At 45.4% G+C, this 27,866-nt stretch overlaps 1 protein-coding gene across 4 annotated transcripts in view; it reads right to left on the minus strand.

The window, feature by feature from the left end:
* Nucleotides 1–5,881, minus strand: part of SMARCAL1 (SNF2 related chromatin remodeling annealing helicase 1) — a 60,650-nt gene extending 54,769 nt beyond the window's left edge. Inside the window, exons 1-4 of one of the 4 annotated variants that reach the window (XM_082689091.1) lie at nt 5,539–5,881; nt 4,165–4,199; nt 2,864–3,738; nt 2,038–2,088 (exon numbers count right to left, since the gene is read on the minus strand). In XM_082689091.1, coding sequence (XP_082545217.1) covers nt 2,038–2,088; nt 2,864–3,680 — 868 coding nt within the window. In that variant the 5' untranslated portion in view covers nt 3,681–3,738; nt 4,165–4,199; nt 5,539–5,881. Of the gene's footprint in view, nt 1–2,037; nt 2,089–2,863; nt 3,739–4,164; nt 4,200–4,878; nt 5,370–5,397 lie in introns of those variants that run through there. The other 3 variants (XM_082689092.1, XM_082689093.1, XM_082689094.1) reach the window with 3 other exon arrangements.
* Nucleotides 5,882–27,866: the final 21,985 nt, after the last annotated feature.

A 27,866-nucleotide genomic window follows, 5' to 3' on the forward strand; every position in this document is an offset into this window, starting at 1 on the left:
ACACGGATAAAAAGGATAACCTACTAGGAAGGCACACAATAAACCTATCTGAAAATTAAACAAGGACAGAGGGGAGCTACCTTTGTGCTGATCACAGACCAACACAGTGTTGTGGAATCCCCATGTTGTACACCTGCAGCAAATGTAACACCGTGTGTCAGCTATACTTCAACAGAGGGGAAAAAAGAACAGGGATATATGCAGAACCCACAACCATTGCACCAGTGTTTAAGGGACATCTCGGTAGACAGCAAGTCAAGTGTGCGAAATGCTGATAAGGACACAAATGAGCTAACTAATTCATAATCAGTAACATTCATCTGAAAGCTATACAGAGAATTCTGTGCCCAATAACCGGTTTTTAAAAAAGATGTAGGGCATTATGAAAAGCAGCCATGCCACAAGGAAAACCAAAATCAACCTGTAAAACCAGAAGTTATCCAAGTCCCCATGCAATGTGAGTACAGGAGTAGAAAGACGATAATACAAACAAAAACCACGGTCGTGGAAATCACTGGCTTAAAATGAGCAAAAATAGAAACGCAGGTGTTGAAACCTGCAGTCTTAATCGGGAGTACAGGCCCTCCCCCTCCCAGCACCTAACACAGGGATTAAAATAACAGTAAGGGAGTGTCACCCCCCTCCCCCGCAAAAGGTCACTAGCAACTACCAAGCAAGGGACACCACCCGATGCCACACATTTAAAGCAGTGGATGCCACGGAGAGACACAGGGAATTGTGCAGGGGGCTGCCCCTCCCCTGCCCCCAGAAGCTGTGCTGGCGACTCCAGAGACTCCCACCCAAGGCCCCACACCTGCAAAGAAGTGACCTCCCGGTCCTGCATCTTCACCTCTCCCCTGTCTGAACTGGGTGGGGAAAGAGAGAGGAGTGAAATGGCTGCGGGAGGAGAGGCAGAAAACGGGAGGCCCGAACACGCAGGGCTGATGTGTTGGCAGAGGAAGAGGCTCCAGGCTCCAAGGGCTGACGGAAACCTTCGTTTAAGAGTCAACAAAATCTGGGAAGATGGAGGGGTGCCCCTCGAGAGCTCCGACGGCTGACTGCATTGGGTTAAAGGGGCCCACTGGCGCCTGCCCGGGCAACCCCTTGTCCCTACTGTGCAGAGGGCTGTGAGGACGTGGTTGTCCGCTGAGCAGTCCTGTCAGGGTGGTCATGGCTGGAGCCAGGAGCCCCGTGGGAATGTGCGCTCGGAGGTCAGGCTGCCTGGGTCTGTATCCCAGGTGTATGCCTCACTAGCTGTGTGACCCCATTTTAGCTACCTACCCTTTCCGGGCCTCCGTTTCCCCATCTGTAAAACGGGTGTTGTGAGAGGTAGAAGGGTTAGTGTATAAGGCCATGCCTCATTTTACTGCTCTGTGCCGTGTCACGTGTCGCAGATCTTTACCCGCTGAAGGTCCGTGGCGACCCTGCACGGAGCAGGGCTATTGGCACCACCTGCCCGAAAGCATTTGCTCCCTTCCTGTCTTTATGTCACATTTTAGTAATTCTTGTGGTCTTTCAAACTCTTGCATTATTATTCCATTTGCTATGGTGATCTGGGATGAGTGATTACAACTTGCCAAAGGCTCAGGTGATGGTTGTAACATTTGAGCAACCAATTTCTAAATTAAGGTTTGTACACTGTTTTTTCAGACATAATGCTACTGCACACTTCACAGACTACGGTATAATGTAAACGTAACTTTTATATGCACTGGGAAACCAAAAGTCATCTGAGTCACTCTGCTGTGCTACCTGCTTTGTTGTGGGGGTCTATAAACAAACCCACCATGTCTCCGAGGTATGCCTGTATGAGGGGCTTAGAACAACCCGGCAGAGTGGCTCCAGTAAGTGCTGGCTTTGGTTAATACAGTGACCTTCACCCAGGGAGTTGCCTCAGTAGGCTGGCCGTGAGTGAGAAGGGCACTGGGGTAGTGCCCTAAACGCCATCTAAACCATAAGCCAGACTACATCTGCTGCTCTAGGGGCCGCCCAATACCAGGATTTCCCTGCATGCAGGGCAAGGACGTGCCTACTTACTTAGGGCACCATAGTCGGTCATGCTGAAGTTCCACGTCTTGGTGGCAGGATCTGAAATGAAACAGAAGTACTTAGTTGCCCATAATGGGGTTGATGACTGTCATTCTGAGTTGTACTGAGACATTCAGTAAAAGCTGGTTTAATGAATGAATGAGTGCTCGGTTCGAAAAACAGTCAATGGAGAGCCACTACGGTTGTACAGATTCCCTGTGGGGGACAAAGAGCAAATACAAATAAGGACGGGGCTATTAACTCCACATAGTGCAACGCATCAGGCCCTGGAACCTTATGGCCTCGCCTAAGGGGGCAGAAGACAGAGGTGGGACCAGAATCCAAGTTCTCTGGGACCCAGTGTAGCCAGGCACACCGAACAAAGAGCAGGCCCTCTGGGCTGTTGTAGAGATAGCACAGCCTGGCTCTGCCCTTCCAATAGGAACCAACTCAAGCGTCTTATTTCACCTTACTGAGCCAGCCCTATTGCCTTGAAAATGGAATTAACATTTACTTATCTCAAAAAACTGTTGTTATGCTTAAGTGCTACAACACAAACAAAGCACCCGGGGGGAACTGGCCTCCCAGTAAATATTCATCCCTTCTCCATATGGCCAAGCGGCAGCCCCCAAGTTTGGCAGCTGTTGGAAGGAACGTCTATTACAAAAGGAAACATGAGCTAAAACAAAAATTTCAACAACTGGACGGACAGAATGTGCCAATGCACTCTCTTCATATTTATGAGAAACTGTTAGATTAAAAGAGACTCTAAAAATAGAAAAAAGAAAAAAAAAAACCAAAAACCATGTGAAGAACAAGACGGAAGCCTCATTACCGTAACTTCTGCTGGGGAGACGCTTAAAAACTGTGATGAGCTCGGCATTGTACCCGATCTTCACCTGGAAGCGATCGCCGCTTCTTATGCACCTTCCCTCCTGGGAGCTTCCTGCTTTGTGGTGTGAGGCCCCCAGTTTCTGCGGGTGCCTTCCTTCTATCCCAGGTGTCACACTCCCTGAACCGCAGTTGGTGTCAGAACTGTTCTGCCCCGAGGTGGAGGGCCTCACTGCCTTGGGTGAATCCCTGGGTGGCTGTCCAAAGAAAGAAGCTAGTGTCTTCTGGAAACTCTTGGCTTTGGACAAAGGCTCCTGAGTTGTGTGAGCAACGGGTGTGGATTTGATCTCCTGTGAAGCTGGAGGATGACCTTTACCTAATGGACCACCCAACATTTGTTGGCTGGGGCCCTCTGGAGGACCTTGTGCGGAGGGAGGAGAGATAGCAGTGTGAGTCATTTGACCTGATGGACTGCGGCTCGGGCAGGCTGTGGGCACATCTTGCCTCTTCCAGATCCCCTTTGCCTGCTCTGGAGTGCTTAGATGAAAACTATGGGAATTAGGAGGTCTTTGGTCACCATCAGATGAACTGCTGAGATTCTGTTGCCTGAAAATGACACCATGGTTCTCTGGCTTAGAAGGATCCCTGGGGAAGTTTGAGAGAGGGCCCTGCTTGGACTGGGGAGAGTTGGTGGCAATGGAGGAGCCAGAGCCTGCGCTCTGATGCTTTTCTGCTAATAGTTTCTCAGCTCTCCGGGCCAGAGCCTTTTGCCGGTTCTCTTCAATTTTTTTCCTCTGCTCCTCTGTAAGAGGCAGGGACATTTTAACAGGGAAATGCTTATGCGGGGACGTCAGTCTTTAATCAGAAACTTGGCAGAAGCTGAGAAAGGAAAAACAATATTGAAATAAACATTAAATATATTTATTTTTCATGCTCCTACCTTGATTTTAAAAAGCTTTCCTCTAGGAAATGCACAATTTGCACAATCAAGGGATATGTGAAAGGTTTCTTTTATAACTGAACACAGACACACACATACCGCCCCCCCCAACACACAGGGACAGTAAGTAGCATATATTAAAACAAAGACCCTGACAAAAAGCAAAGAGCAAGGTGAGATGGAATGCAAAACTAAGCAGGTATTTTAGCTGTAGTATTATTCTCCCCCTCATCCCCCAGCCAATGTGAGTGAGCAGACCCCAAGGAAGTTAGGCAGTGCAACCTCATCTATCAGATGAGAAGGATGACATCTGAAACCAGAAGCAGTAATGGATTAGACTGACATAGACCGAAACAACCACATACCATGGTGAGACACTTGCTAACAGACTCCTGCCAAGCTGGAAGAAGGAAAGAAACATTAGCTTCATGTAAACTGCACACTAAATTCACCCTTTTAATTCAATCCTGTTATCATTTCTGGGAAACCAAGCTGCAGGTGGCAGGTGCAAGCCACAAAGCAGTGAGCCTTACTGCCTCCCCTTCAAAATGCACCATTGTGAAGCAACCGTGACTTTTTGGAAAAATGAGGGGAAAAAAAAGTAGTGCATGCTCATTGTGGAAACTCAGATGCCACAAAAAGATGTACAAAAAAGAGTTAAATTAATCTGTAATCTCACCACCCATCAAGAAGCACTGTTGGTGGTTTAATTTATTCTGTTTTTCCTATTAATATCCAAAGATACATGCCCCATATTTAGGAGATATGAGTATTTATCACAAAAAAGGATCATTATGTACATTATATGTATATTATATATGTGTATATGTATAAATATAAATGTACATTGTATATGTATGTGTGTATATATACACATACATATATATATATATACACACATACATATACACACACATTGTTTTGTATCCTGATTTTTTTTTTCAATTAATTTACTCCGGATATTTCTCTATGAACCATACAATCTTTTACAATATTCTAGAACCAAGGAGCTGGACCCCAATTTCTCTGGCTTGGTTCAGACTGAGCCTCCATCCAACCTACTGCCATGTAATGCTTACAATGATGACATGGGGATGACTCCAGCAGCACTGTTGAGACCGAGAGGGTTCAAAGCTATTCTTGCTGCTGAAGACTCCCTTTGGGAAGAGCTCCAAACCATATGGAGTGTCCATGGTACCTCTCTGGGGTACCTCCAGAGACCTCTCACTTCCTCCAACCACCCATAAGGAAGGATCTGGGAAAGGCTTTGTTCCTGGGGCAGAGCTGAAGCACTTAGGCTCCCTGGGTAACACACTCCTAACTTTCCAACCAGGGCTCCCCTACACCCCCAAACTCCCCAGACCCAAGGCCGGATGCACCGCCTCCAGGAGCTAGGGGAGGTGAGGCCCTGAGGATGAAGAAATCTCACTAGTCGGCCCCAAACCCTAAAGACAGCCCACCACCCAGACTGCCCACCGCCTCCCTTTGCCCGCAGCCCTGCTCCACCGGATTGGGCGCGCGCGCGCGCCTCGGACAGGCGAGGCCATAAGGGAGCGCCACGCCCCACTCCCACCCCCATTATCTCCACTTGGATTCACCCGTCCCCTTGGCCCACTCCCTCTTCCTGGCTGGCATTTGGTCTCGTCCGCCTTCTCACCCATACAGGCGTGGAACTCGAATCACGTTGCCGGCCACCCCGACCCCAGGAGCGTCTCCAGACCCCTCCCCAGCCAGGTTACCCTTCCGGGTGCGCGGTTAACGGCAGGTATTCCAGCGCCGCCAGCTCGTCCGCCTTACTGCGGCGCCTGGGCCCGGAGGGGGAGGGGCCCGGTCACCGCAGAACTACGCTTCCCAATGAGCAACGCGGCCGCAATTACGCTTCGCAAAGTGGGAGTGACGAGCCGGGAGAGCGGGACCGATGCTGCAAGGTCTTCTGGGAGCTGTAGTTTCGGGCAAGAGCCTGAAGATGATTAGGCGATACGCAACCACGTGAGCGGGGCGGAGCGGGGCTCTAGTGATGCAGCCTGGGAATTGTAGTCTTTGTTTCCACAAAGGTTTAGCCAAACACCACATCTTGAAAGCCTGGAAAGTTGAGGTTTCCAAAGCTGGAGTCTCGGGGTCACAGCTGTCCCAAGGGGCATCCCAGACATTGATTTGGTAGCTCTTAACCCACTGAGCCACCCAGGCGCCGGTTGATTTGGTAGCTCTTAAAAAAAAAAAAAAAAAATCTCCTGGAGCATCAGTTCTAGGTATTGATCACCTCGCCGTTTAAGCCCCACCCGTTGTCCAACTCCTACCTGACCTTCCCGGACGAGGAGCTTTGGCGGCGTCAATCACCATTTGTTTTCGTCGGTTGTTGTGCTGACCATTTAATGTAAATTTTCTTTTTTAATCCTCACGATGACCTTATGGAACGTGTGTTCTTAGTATTCCCATTTTATAGGTGGGAAAACTAAGACAACTCTTTGCTAACTTTTTTCAAGGCTCTGCTAGGCTAGCTGTGATTGTGATTCTGAAGTCCCCACTCTTCAGGGGAAATTACTAAACTGACATTGTTAAGAGTCAGTTTACCCCATTTCTGAACATCAATACCCCTTTTCTCACAATCAACTCAGTTATTACGTATTGGTGGTAAATATAATATTTCTTTATTGTCAGTGTACATGAATGTTGCTATTCAGTTTTCAAACATGGCTCACTTAAAAACAAAAAGGTAGATCTCTGTTTAAGGATTTGGAAAAATGGCCAAGACATAATTTTAAGAAAGACAAAGTACAACAATGTGTATATATTGAGCTATTCAAAAAAAGGAGGTAAGGGGAGCACCTGGGTGGCTCAGTGGGTTAAGCCACTGCCTTCCGCTCAGGTCATGATCTCAGGGTCCTGGGATGGAGTCCCGCATTGGGCTCTCTGCTCAGCGGGGAGCCTACCCCCCCCACCCCCCGCCTATTTGTGATCCATGTCTGTCAAATAAATAAATAAAATCTTAAAAAAAAAAAAAGGAGGGAAGGAAGGGAGGGAGGAAAGGAGGCTGTTTTAACTATAAAAGCATGTAAACTCATAGAAAAATGTCTGGAAAGGAAACATCAAAACTCACTCTTCTTTTTAACCTATATTTTCCTGAATGATTTGGATTTTCTTATAATACTCATATAGAACTTGTCTGACTTTTGAAACACAACATCATTTTTGGAACATATAAAAATTTTTTTTTTGAACTTATAAAGACATTGGCCTGTCTTCGCCCACTTGAGTGGCTCTAAGTCCTAGAAAGTGGGCCAGTCTCACTCTACCTCTTCTATGGCCACATAAGCACGGTGACTGTGCCTTCATTTTCTCCTCTGCAAAGTTAAGGTAGAAAACACCACCTCCTTGCCGAATCTTGTGCTGGGGATCAAAACAAGACAAGAGAAATGCTTAGTGAACCGCAAAAATCCCAAAACAGATGCCAGATGGATGTTGCTCTTATTCGAGGTAAATCTTCTTGGTCTTTCATTTCTCTACACCCAGCATGAACTTTCTATTATACAGATGAACAGAAACTAATGAACACTTTTCCCTGCCCTTCCAGTCCCCCCAACAGAGTCCATTAATTTGCTAAGAAGGTTGGGTGCTATGCTTTTCACCCATGTCTGCCCCCGTTTATATAACAGTGACTTCACTCTCTTATGCTCAGTCTTCTCTCCTGGAAAACGACAGATTGCCCTTTTTTTTTTTTTTTAAAGATTTTATTTATTTATTTGACAGAGAGAGAAATCACAAGTAGGCAGAGAGTCAGGCAGAGAGAGAGAAAAGCAGGCTCCCGCTGAGCAAAGAGCCCGATGCGGGGCTCGATCCCAGGACACTGAGATCATGACCTGAGCCAAAGGCAGCGGCTTAATCCACTGAGCCACCCAGGCGCCCCACAGATTGCCCTTTGATACCTACTAAGAGGGCATGTGGACCAGGGGAACTCAGATCCCAGATTTTATGGATCTTATCCCTCTAAGTCCCCAGTTCAGTAGGTCTAGCATTGGGAGTTCCGATTACATTTCTAACTCCTAACTTTCTAAAATCCTAAGAATGGGAAATTAAAATAAGAATTCAGTAAAAAAGGGGCGCCTGCCTGGCTCAGTGGGTTGAAGCCTCTGCCTTCGGCTCAGGTCATGATCCCAAGGTCCTGGGATCAAGCCCCGCATCAGGCTTTCTGCTCTGCGGGGAGCCTGCTTTCCCCCCTCTCTCTCTGCCTGCCTCTCTGCCTACTTGTGATCTCTGTCTGTCCAATAAATAAATAAAATCTTAAAAAAAAAAGAAAAGAATTCAGTAAAAAAAAAGAAAGAAAGAAAAAGAAAAATCATCTTCAGAAAGTGGTATGATCAGGTACCACTTAATATTTACATCTGCTTTGCCAACAGCATTATTTGTTGAGGCCTTACTATAGGCAAGGTCCCCCTCCCCCATAGTTCAGGTTTTTAAGCCAACTTAGATTGAAAATTCCCTCCTAGAAGTTTGAAGGCCTGGAGGACAGCACACGAGTCAGGGGACGGAGGGAGAAGAGAGGATAGCTGAGACAGCTGAACTATAACTGAACTCACTCTCCTGGGCAGCTGAAGTAGAAAAGTCAAAAAGTGATGCCAGGCCTTCAGGCAAACACTACACAGCTGAAGTTCCCAAACACGGGGCAGCTGGGCAGCGCAAACTGGAAGCATCGCCTGGTTGCCTTAGAAATGCACGCACACACGCACAAACACACACAAAAGGACAATGTAATGAGTATTTTGTAAAGTTAAGTTTTTTAAATGATTTATATAATTACATAATTATACGTAATTTTTTAAAATGATTTGAAAGTTTGTGTCACTTTTTCATGTTTACCTGGTTTTCTTTAGTAAAGTCATGATGGTTATAAATACTTTTACTTACCAAAATAAAAAATTGTTTTCCCCTGAAAGAAAATCCTATCATGTTTCGTCTGTGAAATCCAAAAATCTGGCAGACACCATTGTAAGAGATTCCAAAGATGAGTAAGGTCTATTACCATCTCTCCAAAAGTTTACAACATCTGGAGGATAGAAGACAAATAGTTAAAATTGTCAGATTTAGCCAAGGTCCTAAATGTTTGTCTTAAATATTGCATGGGCCTACTTATACTAAAAAAGTATTTGTTGGGGCACCTGGGTGGCTCAGTGGGTTAAAGCCTCTGCCTTTGGCTCGGGTCATGATCCCAGGGTCCTGGGATCGAGCCCTGCATCAGGCTCTCTGCTCAATGGGTAGCCTGCTTCCTCCTCCTCCTCTCTCTCTGCCTCTGTCTGCCTCTCCGCCTACTTGTGATCTCTCTCTCTCTGTGTCAAATAAATAAATAAAAATCTTGAAAAAATTTTTTGGTTGTTTATCTGAAATTGAAATTTGACTGGGTGTCTTGTATTTTATCTGACAACCATACGAGCAGTCCACTCATGTTATCAGTCAGGTTTAGTTGAGCTACGGACAGATACACATTGATACACAGATGATTTACAGCAATATTGATACATCAAATTTTAAAGCTAGAAGGGACTAGAGAGCCTATATAGTTTCCTAGGGGAGGAAATAGAGGTCAGATCCGCATTTGTGTGTTGTAAAAATGCACGAGAGAAGTTAGCTTGCATGTCACAGACCAGGCAGAGGCCAGCATAGAAAGGAAACCTCGGTCCCAGTGTGGGGCTCTTTCTAGACACTAATTACACAGCTGTTGCATACTTGCTCTTGCCTGATAGTATGTGTGGGAACCTACAACAGGTTAAGGTCCTTCTCCCTGGAGCTTACATGCTAGTGACATAGGTGGTGGGCTTCCCACTTCCCTCTGTTTCTGACCCCACCCCCCCTCAGAGAGCCTGACAGCTCTTTGGGGAGAGACCTTTGACAGCCTCCTCAAGGGCATGTCATCGCTCAAGTTAATTACACCAGATAAGATTCTGGAGCAGATGCAAGACTTTGGGTGGATAAGGAGGCTGTTCCCTCCTCCAGTGCTGCCAGTTGGCAAAGGCATTTACATATCCAAAGCACAGAGGAGCAATGTGAAGGTTTATAAGCCAAGAAATTCACCTTCCTTAGCGGTTGTTCCGTTCTGATGGACTTAATTGCTCTGAGTCTGACAGTTCAGTTTTTCTCTCTCGTGGGTCTGCCTTTCCCTAGATCTCCTCTCCCCCAAAACTTGAAATGTATGATGAAGACAGAAACTCCAGGATTATTTCTATGCTGTGCATTCCATATTTTGGTGTGAGTATTCTCCAAGCATCTTAATTTCTCTAACTGTTTGGTCTTGGTGGCTGTGATTACTTCACAAGCTTCTCTCTCAAATCTGGCACATTTTCTGCCTAGGATGGCTTTGTATATCCTTTGCCAAAATCATCCCCCTCAACACCCTCATCCAGTTTTTTTAGACCTGTAAAATTTCACTTTTTCCGCTTCTCCAAAATCCCAAACTCTGCTTTATTTATCCATCCATTCATATATTCATTTAACAACAATTCAAGGACCTTCTAGGGGCCACATACAGTGCAAAGGCACTGGGGTTGCAACAGTGAAGAAGAACCTGAATATGTCACCCTTTCTCCATAAAACCTATGCGGACAAGAAAGAAAGAAAAAAAGGGGGCCTGAAGGACCTAAACAGAGGATTCGAGCAGAGACTAAAGAGTGAACCATTTGGTTAGAAAAGGCCTCCTGGGGATGGGGGGGGCGGGGGCGGCAGGCATTAACCTTGAGACTGAAGGAGAGGAGCAGCTTTGTAGATATTGGAGCAAGGAGGATTCTGAACCAGAGGCAATGGCCAGTACCAGTCCACCCAGACAAGAGAGCTGCGTACGTTTGCAGAGCTAAATGAAGGCCAGTGTGGCTGCGGACAGTGTGAGAGAAGTGGGCTTGAGAGGCAAGTAGGCCAGAGAACTTCAGGGTCCTGCAGGCCCACACTGAGAAGTTTGGATTTTGCTGGGGTAACAGTAAGGAGACCCAGAAGGCTCCATGCTGCAATGGTGTGATCCAATGTGTGTCTTGAGACGATCGCTCCTGCCTCTGAGTGGAGCGTGCCCTGGAGGAAGGCAAGAGTGCCAACAGGAAGGCCTTTTCAGAAGCCATGGCAGGGGTCCAGGGAAGGGATGATGCTGGCCTGGCTGGATGCTCATTTTGGAAAGCTGCCGGAGGGAGGCTCCAGCACCGTCTCTCCTCCAGGAGCCTGAATGTCTGAGGCCAGAACACACCCACACTCAGGGCTCCATTGCTCACCTCCCACTGGCAGCAAGACATATGAAAGTGGCTTAGAAAATCAGAGTACTATATGGAACTCTCTTAGGGACTGCTGTTTTTTTTTTTCTGAAGCTTCATTGCCAAAGTACGAATTGGAACCTTTCCTTTTTTTCCATGATTATTCATGGAAAATGGGGTCAAAGACAAGCAAAGCAGCTTCTTCAAGGACACCAGTAACACTGAGGTGACAACTGTCTCAGATGCCCTACTTACTACCGTTCGTTCGCTATGCTCCTCCTTCTTGGATCCTACAACGAAGGGGTCATCCACCAGCACCTGCTCAGTATTCTACTCTGGGTATAGTCTGAGCTCTCCATCGGAAATTGCTCATGTGATGCCACCCCATTTGCTTCTACGGGGAGTGTAAGTTGAACATTGGATTGTCATTGGCGTGGCGCACTATCCCTGAAGGCCACAAGGGGGCGAGGAAGAGTCCATGAAAACTGGCCAGCCCTATCATGTTAACCTGTCCCCCTGGGCACACCTGTCCCTCTATCTGGGTCTCTTTTTACATCGTGTGTCTCCTTGTATATGTTCCTCTCTTCCTAATTCTTTCTTTTTCGTTTTATGTCCCATTTATTTACTTCTTATTCTTCCTGCTCCTCTCACCCCGTGTCCAGTCTGCCCACAGCATGAACCAAAGCTTATTTTCCGTATTTCCGTGTATGTGTTGAATTGCTTCCCGGTTTTCAGTTCTCAGGGAGTATAAGCGAAACACTTCATGGTCCTTTCCCCTAGTCTCCACTCTCATTTGTTTGTTTTACTTCCAGGGTCATATCTATTGCCTCCTCTGCTTCAATAGAAAAGAAAGGGTGACCCACTCCTGACCCAAACAAAACATCATACAAAACGTCATTCGACTGTTGAGGAAGTTCAAGAGTAGGGGGAAATTTAACAGGCCTTGGCGGCTGTATCCTGTCTCCACAGTAACCAAGAGGACATCTAAATAACTACCCGGCGTGCGGCGTGCCTATGGGTTGGGGGGAAAGCCTTCCTTTCCTTATCCCAGTATTTCAGTTCTTACTGTCAGAAGACTCTCCTGGGCATCCACTCCGAATTCTCTGCAAGTTCAGGTCTGTTCTGCCCACAGGAGAAAGGTAAATGGAAAAGAACTGCTAGCTACCTTATGTTCTGTTGACCCGAGGGGCTTCCTACCCTTTCCTTCCGCGGAGCATGCGCGCAACTGCGGGTTCAGGCATCGGGATGGGGAGGACACAGGGTCCTCTCTGCTGCAAACAGAACCATCTGTATTTGCACTCGATGGGGGCCTGCACAGACTAAATCAGAGAGAACGAGCGGCGCCATTCATCATGAAGGTGAATTATCCTAATTGAGTGGCTAAGAGAATGAGTGTTTTCTACCTGGTGTACTTTAAGGACCTCCTACTCCTAGATGCAGCCCTAGAAAACCACGGCCTATCAGATCCATTTGGGAAAGAGCTTTAGCATCCAGCCACTCACTTCCTTGGTCCTCCAGCACTTGTTTTCGGAAAATCAGCTCTTAGCCATCAGTTCAATATTATTTTAGTTTTTATTTTATTTTTCCTTTGTCAGCTTCTGAAAGATCAGGACTCTCTTCTGGGCCCTACTTGTACAGCAAATTATGTGTCGTCCAGTGTTGTGTGTGTTACACACTCAAGGATTTTAGGCTTCCGGACAAGCCTCTACTTCTTAAACGATGAGAGCAAATCCCTGTCTTCCGCTACCCTACTTGCATTCAACAGCTCCAGAAGTCCTTCTCAGCACGCCCTCCAGCTTGCTGCAAACACATCCTTCTCTGCTTGTAAATAAATGAAACAGTTATTTGCTTTTTGAAAAATTTAAAGGGCCCGTTTCACACTGTCAGTTGGAGAGATGGCATTTTAAAATATTAATTAAAATAACTATATAGTAGAGAACTGTGCTCGCTTCGGCAGCACATATACTAAAATAACTATATACGTTTGGGATAGGCAGTACAGTCACATGATTCAAAGTCCAACATGCAAAAGGCCATACAGGGAAAGGTATCTCTTCTGGCTGGAGGTGGATTGAACGTGAAACTATAGAAGCTTTGGCTTCAGGGACCCCTGTTTGCATAGGCCCCTTCTGAGACCTACACCAATTTTTCTGTATTCATCACCCTGCATTATTTTTTCTTTAAAAGCTTCCCTTGCCCAAATTGTATGCACTTCGGTGCCTCCAAAATTTGACTCTGCTTCTGCCCGCATCCCTGTCTCAACCACCCCATTCCCTTCCCAACCAACAAAAAACATTGGCCATATCTTGCCTATTTTTCTGGGTATATTTTGTGCACCCTTGAGGAAAAACATAATTATCCCTCCTTCCTTTTATATTTAAGTGGTAATAGGCTCTACACAGTTCTGTGCTTTGCTTGTTGCATTTGTTTTGAAGCAAGTTAATTTCTTTGTAGTTCAGTTTCCTCCTCTGTGAAATGGAGATCATTGTACCTATCTGAGAGACTGCCTATCACCATTAAATGAGATAATATAAAGCCTTTAAGCCCATTGCAGAGAACATAGTAAATGATCAATGGAAGTAAATTACTATTCCATTGTTATTAATTACAATACACAATGAAGCTACAGTAATGGAAATAGTGTGGTACTGATAACATAGAAGCTGGTGAATGAAATGAAACCTGTAACTCTGTTTTATTTGTGTCTGTAGGTGGAATGCAAACATTGAAAAGAAAAAGGTTGTCTCAAGGAGCTTAAAGTCTAGGGGAAGAAAGAAGAGGCATGTCAGAGACATGATAAGGAAAGAGCTTCTCCCCTAGAACCCTGGGGGCGGCAGAGCCAGGGCAGGACCAAGAAGGCAAAATGGATGCAGTGCTGTCTGAACTGGCCTTTGAAGAATAAGTAGGGCTTTGACCTCCAAGAATAAAGGGGGGGGGGTGCTAGTTACAAGCATGATCCAATATGACAAAATCACAAATGCTGAGGAAAATGTGGTTAACTAGGGGCACCTGGGTGACTCAGTCATTAAGTGTCTGCCTTCAGCTCCGGTCATGATTCTAGGGTCTTGGGATCGAGCCCTGCCTTGGGCTCCTTGCTCAGCAGGGAGTCTGCTTCTCCCTCTCCCACTCTCTCTGCTTGTGTTCCCTCTCTTGCTGTCTCTCTCTGTTAAATAAATAAGTAAATATTTTTTTAAAAAGAAAATGTGGTTAATTAAATGTGTTTTGTTTTTTAAAATATGAACTGGGGTGGGGGACAGAGGGAGAGGAGAAGCCCGACGTGGGGCTCGATCCCAGGACCCTGAGATTATAAACCGAGCCGAAAGCAGATGCTTAACAGACTGAACCACCCAGGTGCCCCTAAATTAAATATGTTTTAAAAGAGTTCCAGTGTGACAGGCTAGTTTCTGGAATAGCATGATCTTTGGGGTCCTTTGAACAAATCTAAAGCAGTAAGTGATGGCCAGAGTCTCTTGGTCATGGGTGTTATGTGGGCTTCGATTTAATCTGACATCTCAGTTTCTCAACTACAGTTTAAGTTGAGGGGAGGGCAGTATCAATGTTAACTATACCAATCCCTCATGAGCAATCTCAAAGTCTAAATCTTTAGCTAACAGTTTATCAATACCATGTTCTAATTACATACAAGGCTTTGAAAGCATGCTGCTGAACGATAATTGCTGTAAAGCAGATTTTAGTCACCGGGACTTATAGGTTATAATTGTACAGACGAAATAGGGGGCTTATTAAACAATGTCATCTGATTGCAGCTGAAGATGTAGACAGTGCTTGGAACGATGGGCACCCCAACTCCTCCCGGCACTACCCCGTAGAGCAAGGGTGTAAGTAACATTACTATGCAAAATTGGCCATAGGTCATCTGACCAACCCCCAAGGCCAGAAAGGGCTTTGGGGAACCTGAGTGCCAAGGTATATGTTAGATAAAATATCTGGCTCTAGAAATTAAAAAACCCTATGGCTAAGTCAGCTTCCAGGCCAGTCCAGACCCCAAAGAAGAATTCGTTCCTCACTGCTCTGTGATTAGATGGAATATGTTTGAGACCTGATGAGGAAGGGAGCCCCCGAAGCTGGCCCACCAGCTCCTTCTCTCAGTTTAGATTTCCCTTGGCGCCCCCAGACCTCACCCAAGCAGCGCATGCTCTTGGGTGATCAGCAAGTCATTTAGGGAAAAGCCTTTTAATTAAGAGGAGAGCAGCAGATTATTAAATCAGAGTCATTTATTACCCTGCCATCTGGCCAGAACTCCTCCCAGCCCCTCTTTTCCTCCAAGCCTGCCCAGGCATAAAAAGGGACAAAGGCAATGAACAGAGAGAAGGCCTGTTTCTGCCTGAACTTGAAAAGGACCACCCAGCCCTTCCTGAAAGGAGGTGAGGGTTCTTGGAGAATTTTTCTGGGTCTTTTCCACATTGTGGAAACCGGGTCTCAGTTTCCTTACCTGTGAAATGGGGACATTAATGCCTGCGTCAATGCTCGTTGAGATGCCAGGCCCAATGACAGGCAGAGTGGAAGTGCCTGGAGAGACAGAAGTTGACCCTGGAGCCAGTGCAGTGCAGTTTTGTTCTGAAGGTAGGTGGTGATGATGGGGGGGGGGGTTGGGGCAGCTGTGGTGGTGGCAGGTGGCAGTGGGTGGCAGGGAGGGTGGGAGGGAGGCAACTAAATGTTTCTTCCTAGGTAAGCCCCAGCTGGTTCTGCTTCTGTTGTGACCCACAGGGACATTCCTTGCCCCCTGAATGAATGTCAGGGAGCTTGGGAAATGCATGCTCACCTCTTGTCCTGACCCCCTCCAAACCTGGATGTCGGGACGTTACCCTAAGGGAAATGCAGCTGGAGACATCGGTGTCCAGTTTGGCCATAATGAGGGGCTGGCGGACACTTACATAGAGGCCAGCACCGGAAGACAATGAAACGGACCCTACAAGTAAAATCACCGCATCAGGACTGCTACGGATGGAGGCTAGTACAGGCTGTCAGAGACTCAGTTACCACAAGCACATGGCTGTCAGGAATGTGACTTAGCAAAACACTGGACAACCCCTGGAAAAGCACTGAGCCCGGTGAAGTTCAATCTTCCTGTAATCTGTCTAGCAGTTCCATTCTTAGTGTACACTGAATGTATACAAAAATCCATTTTAAAAAGCCCTTCTGTTTACATGTAAAACTTTACATTTTATTTATTTATTTTTAATTTTAAAAATTTCTTTCCATGGTTCCAGAATTCATTGTTTATGTACCATGACCAGTGCTCTATGCAATACGTGTCCTCATACCTACCACCTGGTTCCCCCAACCTCCCACCCTCTGCCCCTTCAAAACCCTCAGATTGTTTTTCAGATTCCATAGTCTTTCATGGTTCACCTCCCCTTCCAATTTCCCTCAACTCCCTTCTCCTCTCCATCTCCCCATGTCCTCCGTGTTATTTCTTATGCTCCACAAATAAGTGAAACCATATGATAATTGACTCTCTCTGCTTGACTTATTTCACTCAGCATAATCTCTTCCAGTCCCGTCCATGTTGCTACAAAAGTTGGGTATTCATCCTTTCTGATGGAGGCATAATACTCCACAGTGTATATGGACCACATCTTCCTTATCCATTCATCTGTTGAAGGGCATCTTGGTTCTTTCCACAGTTTGGCAACCATGGCCATTGCTGCTATAAACATTGGGGTACAGATGGCCCTTCTTTTCACGACATCTGTATCTTTGGGGTAAATACCCAGTGTTGTAATTGCATGGTCATAGGGAAGCTCTATTTTTAATTTCCTGAGGAATCTCCACACTGTTTTCCAAAGTGGCTGTACCAACTTGCATTCCCACCAACAGCGTAAGAGGGTTCCCCTTTCTCCACATTCTCTCCAACACACGTTGTTTACTGTCTTGTTAATTTTGGCCATTCTAACTGGTATAAGGTGATATCTCAATGTGGCTTTGATTTGACTCTCCCTGATGGCTAGTGATGATGAACATTTTTCCATGTGTCTGATAACCATTCATATGTCTTCATTGGAGAAGTGTCTGTTCATGTCTTCTGCCCATTTTTTGACATGATTATCTGTTTTGTGTGTACAACATTATATTTTAAAGATCAGAGGAGGGGCTGAGCCTGGGTGGCTCAGTGGGTTAAGCATCTGCCTTCAGCTCAGGTCATGATCCCAGGGTCCTGGAATGGAGCCCTACACTGGGCTTCTTACTCAGTGGGGAGTTTACTTCCCCCTCTCCCTCTGCCTGCTGCTCCCTTTGCTGTGCTCTGTCAAATAAGTAAATAAAATCTCTTAAAAATTAAAAATTTAAAAAAAAAAAGATCGGATGATTTTAAGTTTCCAGCTCTATAAAAGTGTGGCGGGACATTGGAAAGTTGTGTGAAGCGTGGGGTCTGGCATGTGCAGGACTGTCCCACAGATTACAAAAGATCAAGCTATACCTGAGCACCCACCCCCTATCCAATCCTGAGCCAGCCCCAAATAAGCCACACCCTTCCAAAGTGACCCCTGGAGGGGTCATCCTGTGCTAGGCTAAAAATTAGAGTATGAGTCAAATTAATTAAATGCAAAATGTGAGTCAAGGTAAATAAAAGGTTAAAAAAAAAGAAATGAAAACGAAGATGTTTTAAATGTTAAAAAAAAAACCAAACCCACCTTGAAACAGTCGAGAAATTTCGAGCTGGATACTAGAATGATATGAAAGATTGACTATTGATTTTGTTCAGTGTAACAATGAAACAATTACTCATTATTGAATAATGCAATAATGAAATTGAATATTGAAATATTAAAAAATGAAATAATTTCGTGTCAGAATACCAACAAACATGCATACAATAATACAAAAAAGCAAATCAGTCTCACGTTACAACCTCAGTAGTGACCATCAGAGTACAGTATGTCTGTGAGCTTTATAGAAAATATTTTTGGGGTGTCGTGCTTCTCTGGGAATTGCCTCCATTTTACACAAAGGTAAGTCCTCACTTGTGGAGTTTGTATCACGTACCCACAGCTCCCCCCACGCCAACCCCTGTGTGATTGGTCTAGGTTGGGGTGGGACCCACACCCAGTTCAAGCCCTTTCACAGGAATTTGGCATTTTGAACTGAGAGATGGGAAGTCTTGGATGTGGGAGATGAATTACATTAAAAGTAACTCCAAGTGAAAAGTCATATCCTTTCCCAAAATTCCATTTCTTTGTGCTCAAGCTGGCTACCTTGATGTCTGTTAAAGATTCTTTCATTCTGGGAACAAATGACAATCAGGAGGAGATTAGCAGATTGAAGATTGACTACCATAGATTAGGTCCCTTGGAAGTCACAACTGGAGAATTACCAGCTACTTCAAATTAGTTATATTTCGAAAAACCCTGTAAAGTGTGTTGGGTTGAACTTGGCAAATCATCAGTCTTTGCATATGTTCAAAATTATCATTTAAATAGAATAGCTGTGGTAGCCAGCCTCCAAAATGGCTGCTTGGTATTCACATTCTTGTTTTAGTTTCCTCCCTTGTTGAATAGGGCTGATCTGTGTGGCCCATACAATATGGCAAATACTGGGTGTGGAATGTGGCTTCTTAGGCCAGGTCAGAAAAGACATTGAGACTTTCACCTTGTCTGTCTTGGGTCACTCACTGGGGTTGCGGAGGTCTGTGCTCTGCAGCCTCCTGGCATGTTGCTGCCCCAGACATTTTGTATTTGTGGGTTTCACCCCTGAAATCACTCTTCTTCCAGATACACAGTGACCTGCTCTCTCACCTCTTTCAAGGTTTGGTTCAAGACTCCCCTTCTCAGAGAGACCTTCCCTGATCACTGTATTTAAAATTAAAAGTCTTTCCCTAACCTGGCAATTTCCTCTCCCTCCCCTGCCTTGTTTGTTCCATAACCCTTATCACCAGTTATATTTTATTGACTCATCTTCCTTATCTTTAGCTCCACAAGGATACGGATTTTTGTGGGTTTGTTCATTGCATCCTTAAGGTCTAGAAGTTTTTCAATAACTACATCAAGTGAATGAATAAATGAATTAATCTGGTTAATTTAAAATTGAAACACATGATATGGGTTCCTTGTAGAAAAATAAGAAACTATAATAAGACTTAAGAATGAAGGGACGCCTGGGTGGCTCAGTTGGTTGAGCGGCTGCCTTCGGTTCAGGTCATGGTCCCAGCATCCTGGGATCGAGTCCCACATCGGGCTCCTTGCTTGGCAGGGCGCCTGCTTCTCCCTCTGCCTCTGCCTGCCACTCTGTCTGCCTGTGCTTGCTCTCGCTTCTCTCTCTATGACAAATAAATAAATAAGAATGAAATAAGAACCATCATCTGGAAATACCCAGTGCTGACATTTACTATGGATCTGTCCTGACTGTTCATTTCAATGCCCTCCGAGTTGTAAGCAATGGAAATCCACTTCAGCTGGCCCCAACACAAGAATATTGATCAAAGGCTGCCATGAACTCCAGAAAAACCTACAGGACACACAGTCTCGGGGCCTCAAGGGCACTAAACTCCAACAGACACCAAAGCTGCCCTCTCTGGCTCCAAGGGGGCCTCAAGACCTCCCTCCCAGGGCTTCTCTGCTTTATTGGTCCACCTGCTTCAATCTTCTGTCTCCAAAGGCCACTTTCTTTTGCTCACTCACTCGTTCTCATGTGATCCTCATGTCTGCTCTGAGGTCTGTATGATTTTTCAGTCTCACTGGCTCCATCTTTCATTGTTCTAATTCCAAGTCCAGGAAGACCACCAGCTTAGGCCAGGAAGCTTCATCTGGTAGTGAGGGTCACAAATCTATTCGTTTGTGAAGGCAGTACCATAAACCAGGGTTTATGGTACCATAAACCAGGGGTGTGACCAACAGAAATCAAATCCCTTGTCTCATAGTTCTGCAAGCCTGAAGTCCAAGATCAAGATGACAGTGGGATTGGTTCCTTCTGAGGGCTTGGGTGGAGGATTTATACCATGCTTCTTCCCTAACTTCTCATGATTTGCTGGGATCTTTGGCGTTCCTTGGTTTCTGCTGTTAGCACCAGCATCTCTGCTGGGTTTTCTCATGGCACTCCCCTTGTGGGTATATGGTTGTATCCAAGTTTCCCCTTCCCATAAGGGCACAGTCATGCTGGATTGCAGTCCACCTTAATGACCTCAACTTAACTTGGCAATCTACAAAGATTCTATTTCCAAATAAGGTCACATTCACAGATACTGGAGGCTAGGACCTGAATATCCTTATGAAAACACAGTTCAATCCATGACCATCATACTGAAAGAGTAGATTTATACCTTTAAGTGGCCATAGTAGAAGCAATGACATTTGTCTGGTACCAAAGTTGTTTTCTATGTAAATATATATTTTTTCTAGCAAAAATAGAATCATACTGTAAATTTTTCCTTCAACAATGTATTTTGAAAATGTCCTTGTGTCACTAGAATATTTTACATTGTTTTCAATGAGAGCATTGTATTACACTATGCAAACATACCATAATTTATTTAAGCAATCTCATGTTAGATTTCTTCCCATTTTTTCTTAGTTTGTACAATATTGCAGTGAATATTTTTGTCTCTAAGTCTTTGTGCACACTGATAATTATTTCCTTGGGATAAATTGCTGGAAACAGAATTAGTTGTTCAAAGGATATGACATTTTAAAAGCTTTTGATATATTTTATCAAGTTGATTTCCAGGAAAAATATCTGTCTCCCCACCATCTCTGCCAGGATCCAGAAGAGTATTTTTGGTCATCCAAAGTCAAAAAGATTGTAAAATATATTATGATGGTTTTAATTTCTATTTTTGGACTGAGGTGGATGTGTTTCCGCGAGTTTCTTGGTCATGTGAATTTCTTGTTTGGGGAAATTGTCTATTCATTTACTTTGCCTGATTTTCTATTGGCTTTATTTGTTCTTGTTTATTTCTATTAATTTTCTACCTTAGAAACATTAATCTATGTTGTAGCAGGTTTTCTTTTAATAGCTTGAGTTTTATTTTCTGTCTTGTTTATAATGCTTTTGAAATACAAAAGTTTGAACTCTATCAAAATTGGCATCACTGGTTTCTTTCAATTCTCTTATGCTTAGAGTTTCCCTATCCACGGGGGGGGGGGGGCAGACAATCATAGATATTTCCTTTTATTTTTCCCCCAGTGGTTTCTATTTTTACATTAAAAGTGTTGATCTGTAGGCTCTCATTACCTCTGGCAGATTGAATATGGCTGCAAATGCTTTGTTACTCTTATCTCTGAGAAGTGGAGTCTAATTCTTCTTCTCTTGAATCTGGCTTTAGTGATTAGACTGACCTGCTGAATATAGTAGAACTGATGTCCTGGGAATTCTGAAGCAAAGTTATACCCTTGTTCCACTGGCTCATACAGTCCCTGGTCTCCAGGTAAGAAGTCTGACTATCTTGGGGTGCCTGGGTGGTTCAGTGGGTTAAAGCCTCTGCCTTCGGCTCGGGTTGTGATCCCAGGGTCCTGGGATCGAGCCCCGCATCGGGCTCTCTCCTCAGCAGGGAGTCTGTTTCCTCCTCTGTCTCTCTCTCTGCCTGCCTCTCTGCCTACTTGTGATCTCTGTCTGTCAAATAAATAAATAAAATCTTAAAAAAAAAAAAAAGAAGTCTGGCTACCTTAAAAGTCACCTTCATCAAGAGATTAAGTGTAAGCACTTGGCCATCCCAACTGAGCCCAGAATTCTAGCCATTTGCACCAGGGAAAACTCAGCATCACCAAATAACCTCTGTCAACACTAAATGGAGCAAAAGAACCACCCAGCCAAGCCCTGCTCAAGTTCTGGACCCATAAACCCATGAGACAGAACATAGACAGTTGCATTTTAAGCTGTTGTTACACAAGAGTAGCTAACTGGAACATTACATCTTACCTGCAGTAGTGATACAGAAGCTGTGAGATGCAGGAAAAAGCACTAGAGTTTCAGGGAAATGAGAGTCAAGAGCTTCAGCAAGGGTCTTTTCATCCATTGGTAATGACTGATGATATCAAAAGTAGCAAGGTTTATAGCTGACACGTACTTGGAGGCAGAAAGAAAGGCCAATCAATCCCAACTGGAGCATATTTTGAGAAACAGCTTTTCTTAAATAATTAAAACTCATGGAGCATTTTTAATGTACTGTACAGAGTGCTAAGTTCTTGACACAGATTTTTTTTTTCATTGGATCCCCAGTGGACGCCCGTGAATCGCTGCTGTTATTGTCCCCATTTCATAGACAAGGAAATGAGGCTTCAAGGGTTTCAGCAATGTGTCTGTGGTCACAGAGCTGGAAGTAGGATTTGAATCCTTGCGTGTGAGCCTGCACACTTCGCCACAAACGGTAATGTACCCTCACTTCTGGGGTAAGGCTCTGCTATCAGCTTCCAGAAAAAGCCCTTTTGGTAAGGGCAGGTCTGGACACCGCGCCCTATCAGATCCTTCCCCCCACCCCACCCACCGGATCCTACTATATAGATGTTCCTAAGTCTGCAAAATCAGAGGGCTGAATAGGATACTCTCCAGCCTTGTCCCCAGGTCCTACAAACTGGTGGTTCCTAAAATTAAGCCACAGGCCCGGCAACGTGAACAAGGCAAAGGGAATGGAGTGAAGTCCTCCATCTGAGCCTGGGATTCTGAGTGCCTTTTCCTACCGTGGCCCTCAGTTTCCAGACACCTGGAGGGACGTGGTAAAGTCTCCTAGTCAGGAAGGGCCCTCAGGGAAGGGATCATGTCCATTTCATCCCTATACCCTTAGAGCCTGACACAACGCCGGGGCCCCTCAGGATGTGTTTGATATTATAAAAGAAAGTGCTTCAGATTACAGTGGCCTGAGCTGAGATCCTAATTCTCTCTGACCAGTCTGAGGGCTTTCCAGAATGCTGCCTTACCCATTGTTCAGGAACAAGTCTATGAGGTTATTTATTTATTTATTCATTTGCAAATAAAATAGTAAGATTTAATATGATAGCTATTACTAGTAATATTATCAATTGGTGAGAAAGAGTATCCCAAAAAGAAGAATTTCAGTAAAGTCATGAACAATCCTCTGGCCTATTTCTCTCCTTTCTCCTTCTTCTTCGACTTTTTTTTTTTTTTTCACTTTTGCACATTAAAAAAATTAACATATAATATATTATTTGTTTCAGGGGTACAGGTCTGAGATTCATCCGTCTTACACAACACCCAGTGCTCTCCACAACACGTACCCTCCCCAGTGCCCATCCCCCAGCCACCCCACCCCTCCTACCTCCTCCACCTCAGCAACCCTCAGTTTGTTTCCTGAGATTGAGTCTCTTATGGTCTGTCTCCCTCTCTGGTTTCATTTTTTTATGAGGTTATTTCATTCTGCCTTATCTGCAAGCCACTGCCTCAGCCCCTGACTTCCATGGCATTCCTACTGGGTACAAGGGCCCTGTGACTGCCACTATTTCTACTTCTCCAGCCTCAAGGAAGTGGGGACGCTGCTCACTGCTCTGCGTCTGGGTCCCCGACAGGTGCCAGCTGCTTGTGTCAGCCACGACAGCATCACTGAAACCAGGTTACATATCTTAAGAAGAACTTGCTCTAAGTCTGGGATTAATGAAAGGAAATTGTGAAAACTGAGAATGGTCAAAAACTCCTGCCCCATATCAAGCTCATCCTTTAAATCTGTTTCCTTGCTTGGCCCCTGGCTGACCTCCATGGACAAAGGGCAGCTCTCCCCCTGCCGGAACATGTGCTCACACCAGAAATATCCTGGGGCTGTTCTTGGCCTTGACCCACCAGCTGAAGGTGTACTGTGAAGAGAATAAATACACTTTTTTTTCTTCCCAATGGAAGTCTCTCCTCCTTATATTCTTACAGCCAACAACTGATTAAAGTCTCGCCAGGACCATCAACAATCAACAATCTGCTTCCAGAGCAAGCCATCCCCTACGCCCCATCTCCCCCACCCACTGCCACCAGCGTGTGTCTGGCCCAGATAAGATCATCTTGCCAATTGGTCTGACATTAATCCATTTATTCAACTGGGTTCTCCTGCCTTATCCACGGGCACCTAGTAAATGTATGCATGCATCATCTGACCAAACCCAAGGCATCCACACGGATCCCAACCAATCAGCCCTACACCAAGCGTCTTCTTAAGTATTCAGAGAGCTTCCCCTTCACACCAGAGCTTATAAATTCTTAGCACAACTCCCAACCCCATCAACACTACCCTCCCTTCCTGTGGCCCTTGTCTGTTCCCCCAAGCCCAAGACCATTAATCACTCTGCGGCCTGCCAGGCCCTTTCTGTCAGCAACCGTTCCCTCTGACCCTCGCTGTCCATCTTTCTCCCTCGCCCCAGCCTCTCACAGAGCAGAGTGGAGGCTCACACCTGTCCGAATGGGATGGACAAAATCAATCAACGGGGTTCTGAACCTCTCCCCCTGCCCCTCCCTACCCTTCACCATTTCATCCCTCTACTTCTCAGGAGCATGCCAGGATTTTCAATTTCTTTCTGGGATTGGTCCAAGGGAAGTGACAACGAAAGGAAATGGGAAAGGATTTAGGAGAAAAGGGGAGCAACCATTGTTGAAGGTGTACTCTGAAGAGAATAAATACGCTTTTTTTCTTCCCAATGGAAGTCTCTCCTCCTTATATTCTTACAGCCAACAACTGATTAAAGTCTCGCCAGGACCATCAACAATCAACAATCTGCTTCCAGAGCAAGCCATCCCCTACGCCCTTGGAGCAGCCTGCAGAGCTCCGGAAGGCTTCTGGTCGGCTGCAGCAGGCGCATGGGAAAGTTCCCCAACTTGGACCCCGGTTCCCACGGGGGAAGAAACCTAGATAGGAATGCAAGGGAGAGGCAGCACCTTCACCTTAGTTTTGTGAAAGCCTGCTGCCTAATTTCTTCAAAGCCCTGGTCATATGGCATGAATGAATTGAGTGACTGGCGTCTCAGTAGGAGCCAAAACTCTAAAGTAGGCCAGTCTCGTCTTCTCTGAGCTCCTGGCAGTATTAGCTCTTTGTGCTAAAAGGAGCAGACACAAGGGCCTCCCTTCCACTCCCAGGAAACCTGCTTTCACCGTGACCTGCTGGGAAACATGCTCCATCCTTTGTCGTCTAAAACCTTCGAGACTCTAATGGCAGGAATCATAGGCCCGATAAGAAGGGAGGGTGTTATAGGCAGGTGGGTAGAGAAGATATTTTTAGGCAGCCAGAACCTCAGAGAACCCATCAAATCACAGAGGCCCGCCCACTCCACCTGTGTCAGCTGAAACTTGGATGGAATTTTCAGTGGCACAAAAGATGCTGTGCCTCCTGCCACTGGGAGGGCCCGTTCTCCCACTCTGCTGTCTCCAGCTAACCCCCCTCCAACATCCAGCTGGCTCTGGCTCAGCCTACGGGAGGGCAGGGAGCTGAACTAGCTTCAACAGAAGGGCCTTCCATCCCAGCTGAGGAGGATGGTCCCGGCTGTCCCAGAGCTTCCCAGGACTGCGGACACAGCTGCTCCAAGATACCGAAGCATGTGTTTTCATGGGCGCCACCGACTGAGAATATTTGGATGCTGGGACAGTGGTTTCTAGCACTTCAGGAAAACCTGGCCAAGTCCCCAGTCTCTGCAGAGATTGTTCCAGAAAACGAGACGCAATATCTGGTAGCTGAAGCGAGGGAGGATGAATAGAAGTGGTAGGAGTCAGGACACGTGGCTTCTGGTCTGGGCTCTGCCACTCGGGAACTGTGTGATCTTGGTCATCATTCCCTCTCCCTGATCCTCGGTTTCCTCCTGTGCAAAAATGAAAAAGTCAGATAGGATGTATCTAAGTTTACGTTTTACTCTTTCCTTTTAGGGATCCAACAGCCTTCGATTCGATCAAACAGCTACAGGGAACATCTAGACAAAATCTAGCATAAGTCAGTGGAATTCGAAACTGGGAGAAGTTGTCCATATTTGAGGGCCATGTTTTGCTTAATGTTATTAATATTTTGGGCAGGAATATTTTGTATACTTGGGGAGGTAGCCTGGGGAGGTTGCGAAGTGCCTTATTCTACTTTACTTGCTGGTATATACACATCTGAAAGGTTCAGATTAATTTGGGTGAACTAGTATCTTAAGTACTCACATCTCTTGCTTACTCTGAGGTGACTTTCTGATGTTAGAGGCTCTATTCTTCTTCCATCTGTATCAGTTAGATCATTTTTTTATTGCAAGGGACAGAAGATCCAACTCTAATGGACTAAATCCAAGCGAGGAAAATGTATTCTCATATGTATGAACCATCGTTACTAAAATACATTTCTTCTCTCCTCTCAGCTCTTCATTATCTCTATTTTCTCAACTCTTAGGTAAGATCTTCCTTTTGATCCCAAAAGAACATCTAGAAACTCTCAGGGTCACATCCATCCACATTAAAGTCTTCATTGGCTGGGATAATTTGAGCAGCAGACAACAGAAAATCTGATTCAAGTTAGCTTAATCAATGAGGAAAATCTTCCCCTTACTCAACAAAAAATCCAAAGATGTAACACAATCCAGATTGGTTAATTAAGTGCCTCAATAATGTCATCGAGGAGACAAGTTTTCCTACTCCTTTATTTTCAGTATCAATTTTTCTCTCAGAATGGTCCCTCCCCACATGGTCACACATGGCTGTTGGAATTCCAGCTGTCATGTGAGACATTGCAATACGCAGCAAAAGAAGTAAAACTTCCTCTTCCTCCCGCTTTTTCTTCAGAAAAAGGAAATGTTCCTAGAATCTTCTAGAAGACTTTTCATGTCTCAGGGGACAGAATGGTTCCACTTGCCCATTTTTCAACCAACAACTGACAAGTGGAATGCAATTATCATGCTAGCTTAGACCAATGATTTTTAACCAGGGAAGATGTTGTCTCACAACATGTCACAAAAGACACTTTTGGGCATGTACTGGGCATCTAGTAGGTAGAGGTCAGGGATGATACTAAGCATCCCACAGAGCACAGGAAACAGCCCTCAGAACAAAAATTATCTGGTTCAACATGTCAGTAGTGCTGAGACTGAAAAACCTTGGCTTAGATAACTACCCAGAATGGAGTGGTTAGTTAAGAGTCAACCACAATATCTTCCACGGTGTTCTATCCAGAAAACAACAGTTTTTGTTCCAGCATTTCTAAGAAAATCTCACTATAATGTCCATCCCTGACCCCATTGTTGTGTTTGGGAGGATGAAGTACAATGATTGGCTTAAGGCTAGGTCACATGTTCTACCTCTGAGCCAGGATGAGTCAACCCTACCTGTAGGTGAGAGTGGAGGGAAGAAAGCATGATACTGCAGAGAGAGCTGGGGATGGTAATCAAGACAAGGTGAATAGATGCTGGGCAGCAAAAAAACAGATGCCCACCACCCACCCTCCTCTCATCAAGAGGCTACAGAGGCAAGAACTGTGTTTGCACTTGGACTCAAAATAGCAGCAGCAGCAGTGGGAGGTCAATGGGACTGTCTAGGAAGACTCTGGACTGGTGCCAGTGAATTCTTCATTGCACACGGTAGGTAGACGTCCTGTGGCTTTAATTACCTCCATCCAGGCAGCTCCTTTCACCTAAAGAGATGCTCAGTCAGCCTGGCACAGTGAAAGCAGGAGAGGCAGAGAAGAGGGAAGGAGTGAAAGAGGTGGTGGCTAAGAAGTGTTCAGAGAGAGGGAGAGCTGAGGCACAAGTGTGCTGTGCGTCCCCAACCTCAGATGACTACTCCACCCTGGAACTGAGCTCTATGCACTGCATCACCCAGGCCCCTTTGTCCTCTGGTTTATGGCTGGGCTACAGTTGACATCACCAGGAGGTGAATATTTATTTCTCCCAATTCTTTATTGCTGTCACTGTTCTTACAGTGGCTACATTCTATTATGACCAGTGCTTCTGTTGAGT

This window comes from Mustela nivalis (assembly GCF_964662115.1).
Source record: "Mustela nivalis genome assembly, chromosome: 11".
NCBI lineage: Eukaryota > Metazoa > Chordata > Mammalia > Carnivora > Mustelidae > Mustela > Mustela nivalis.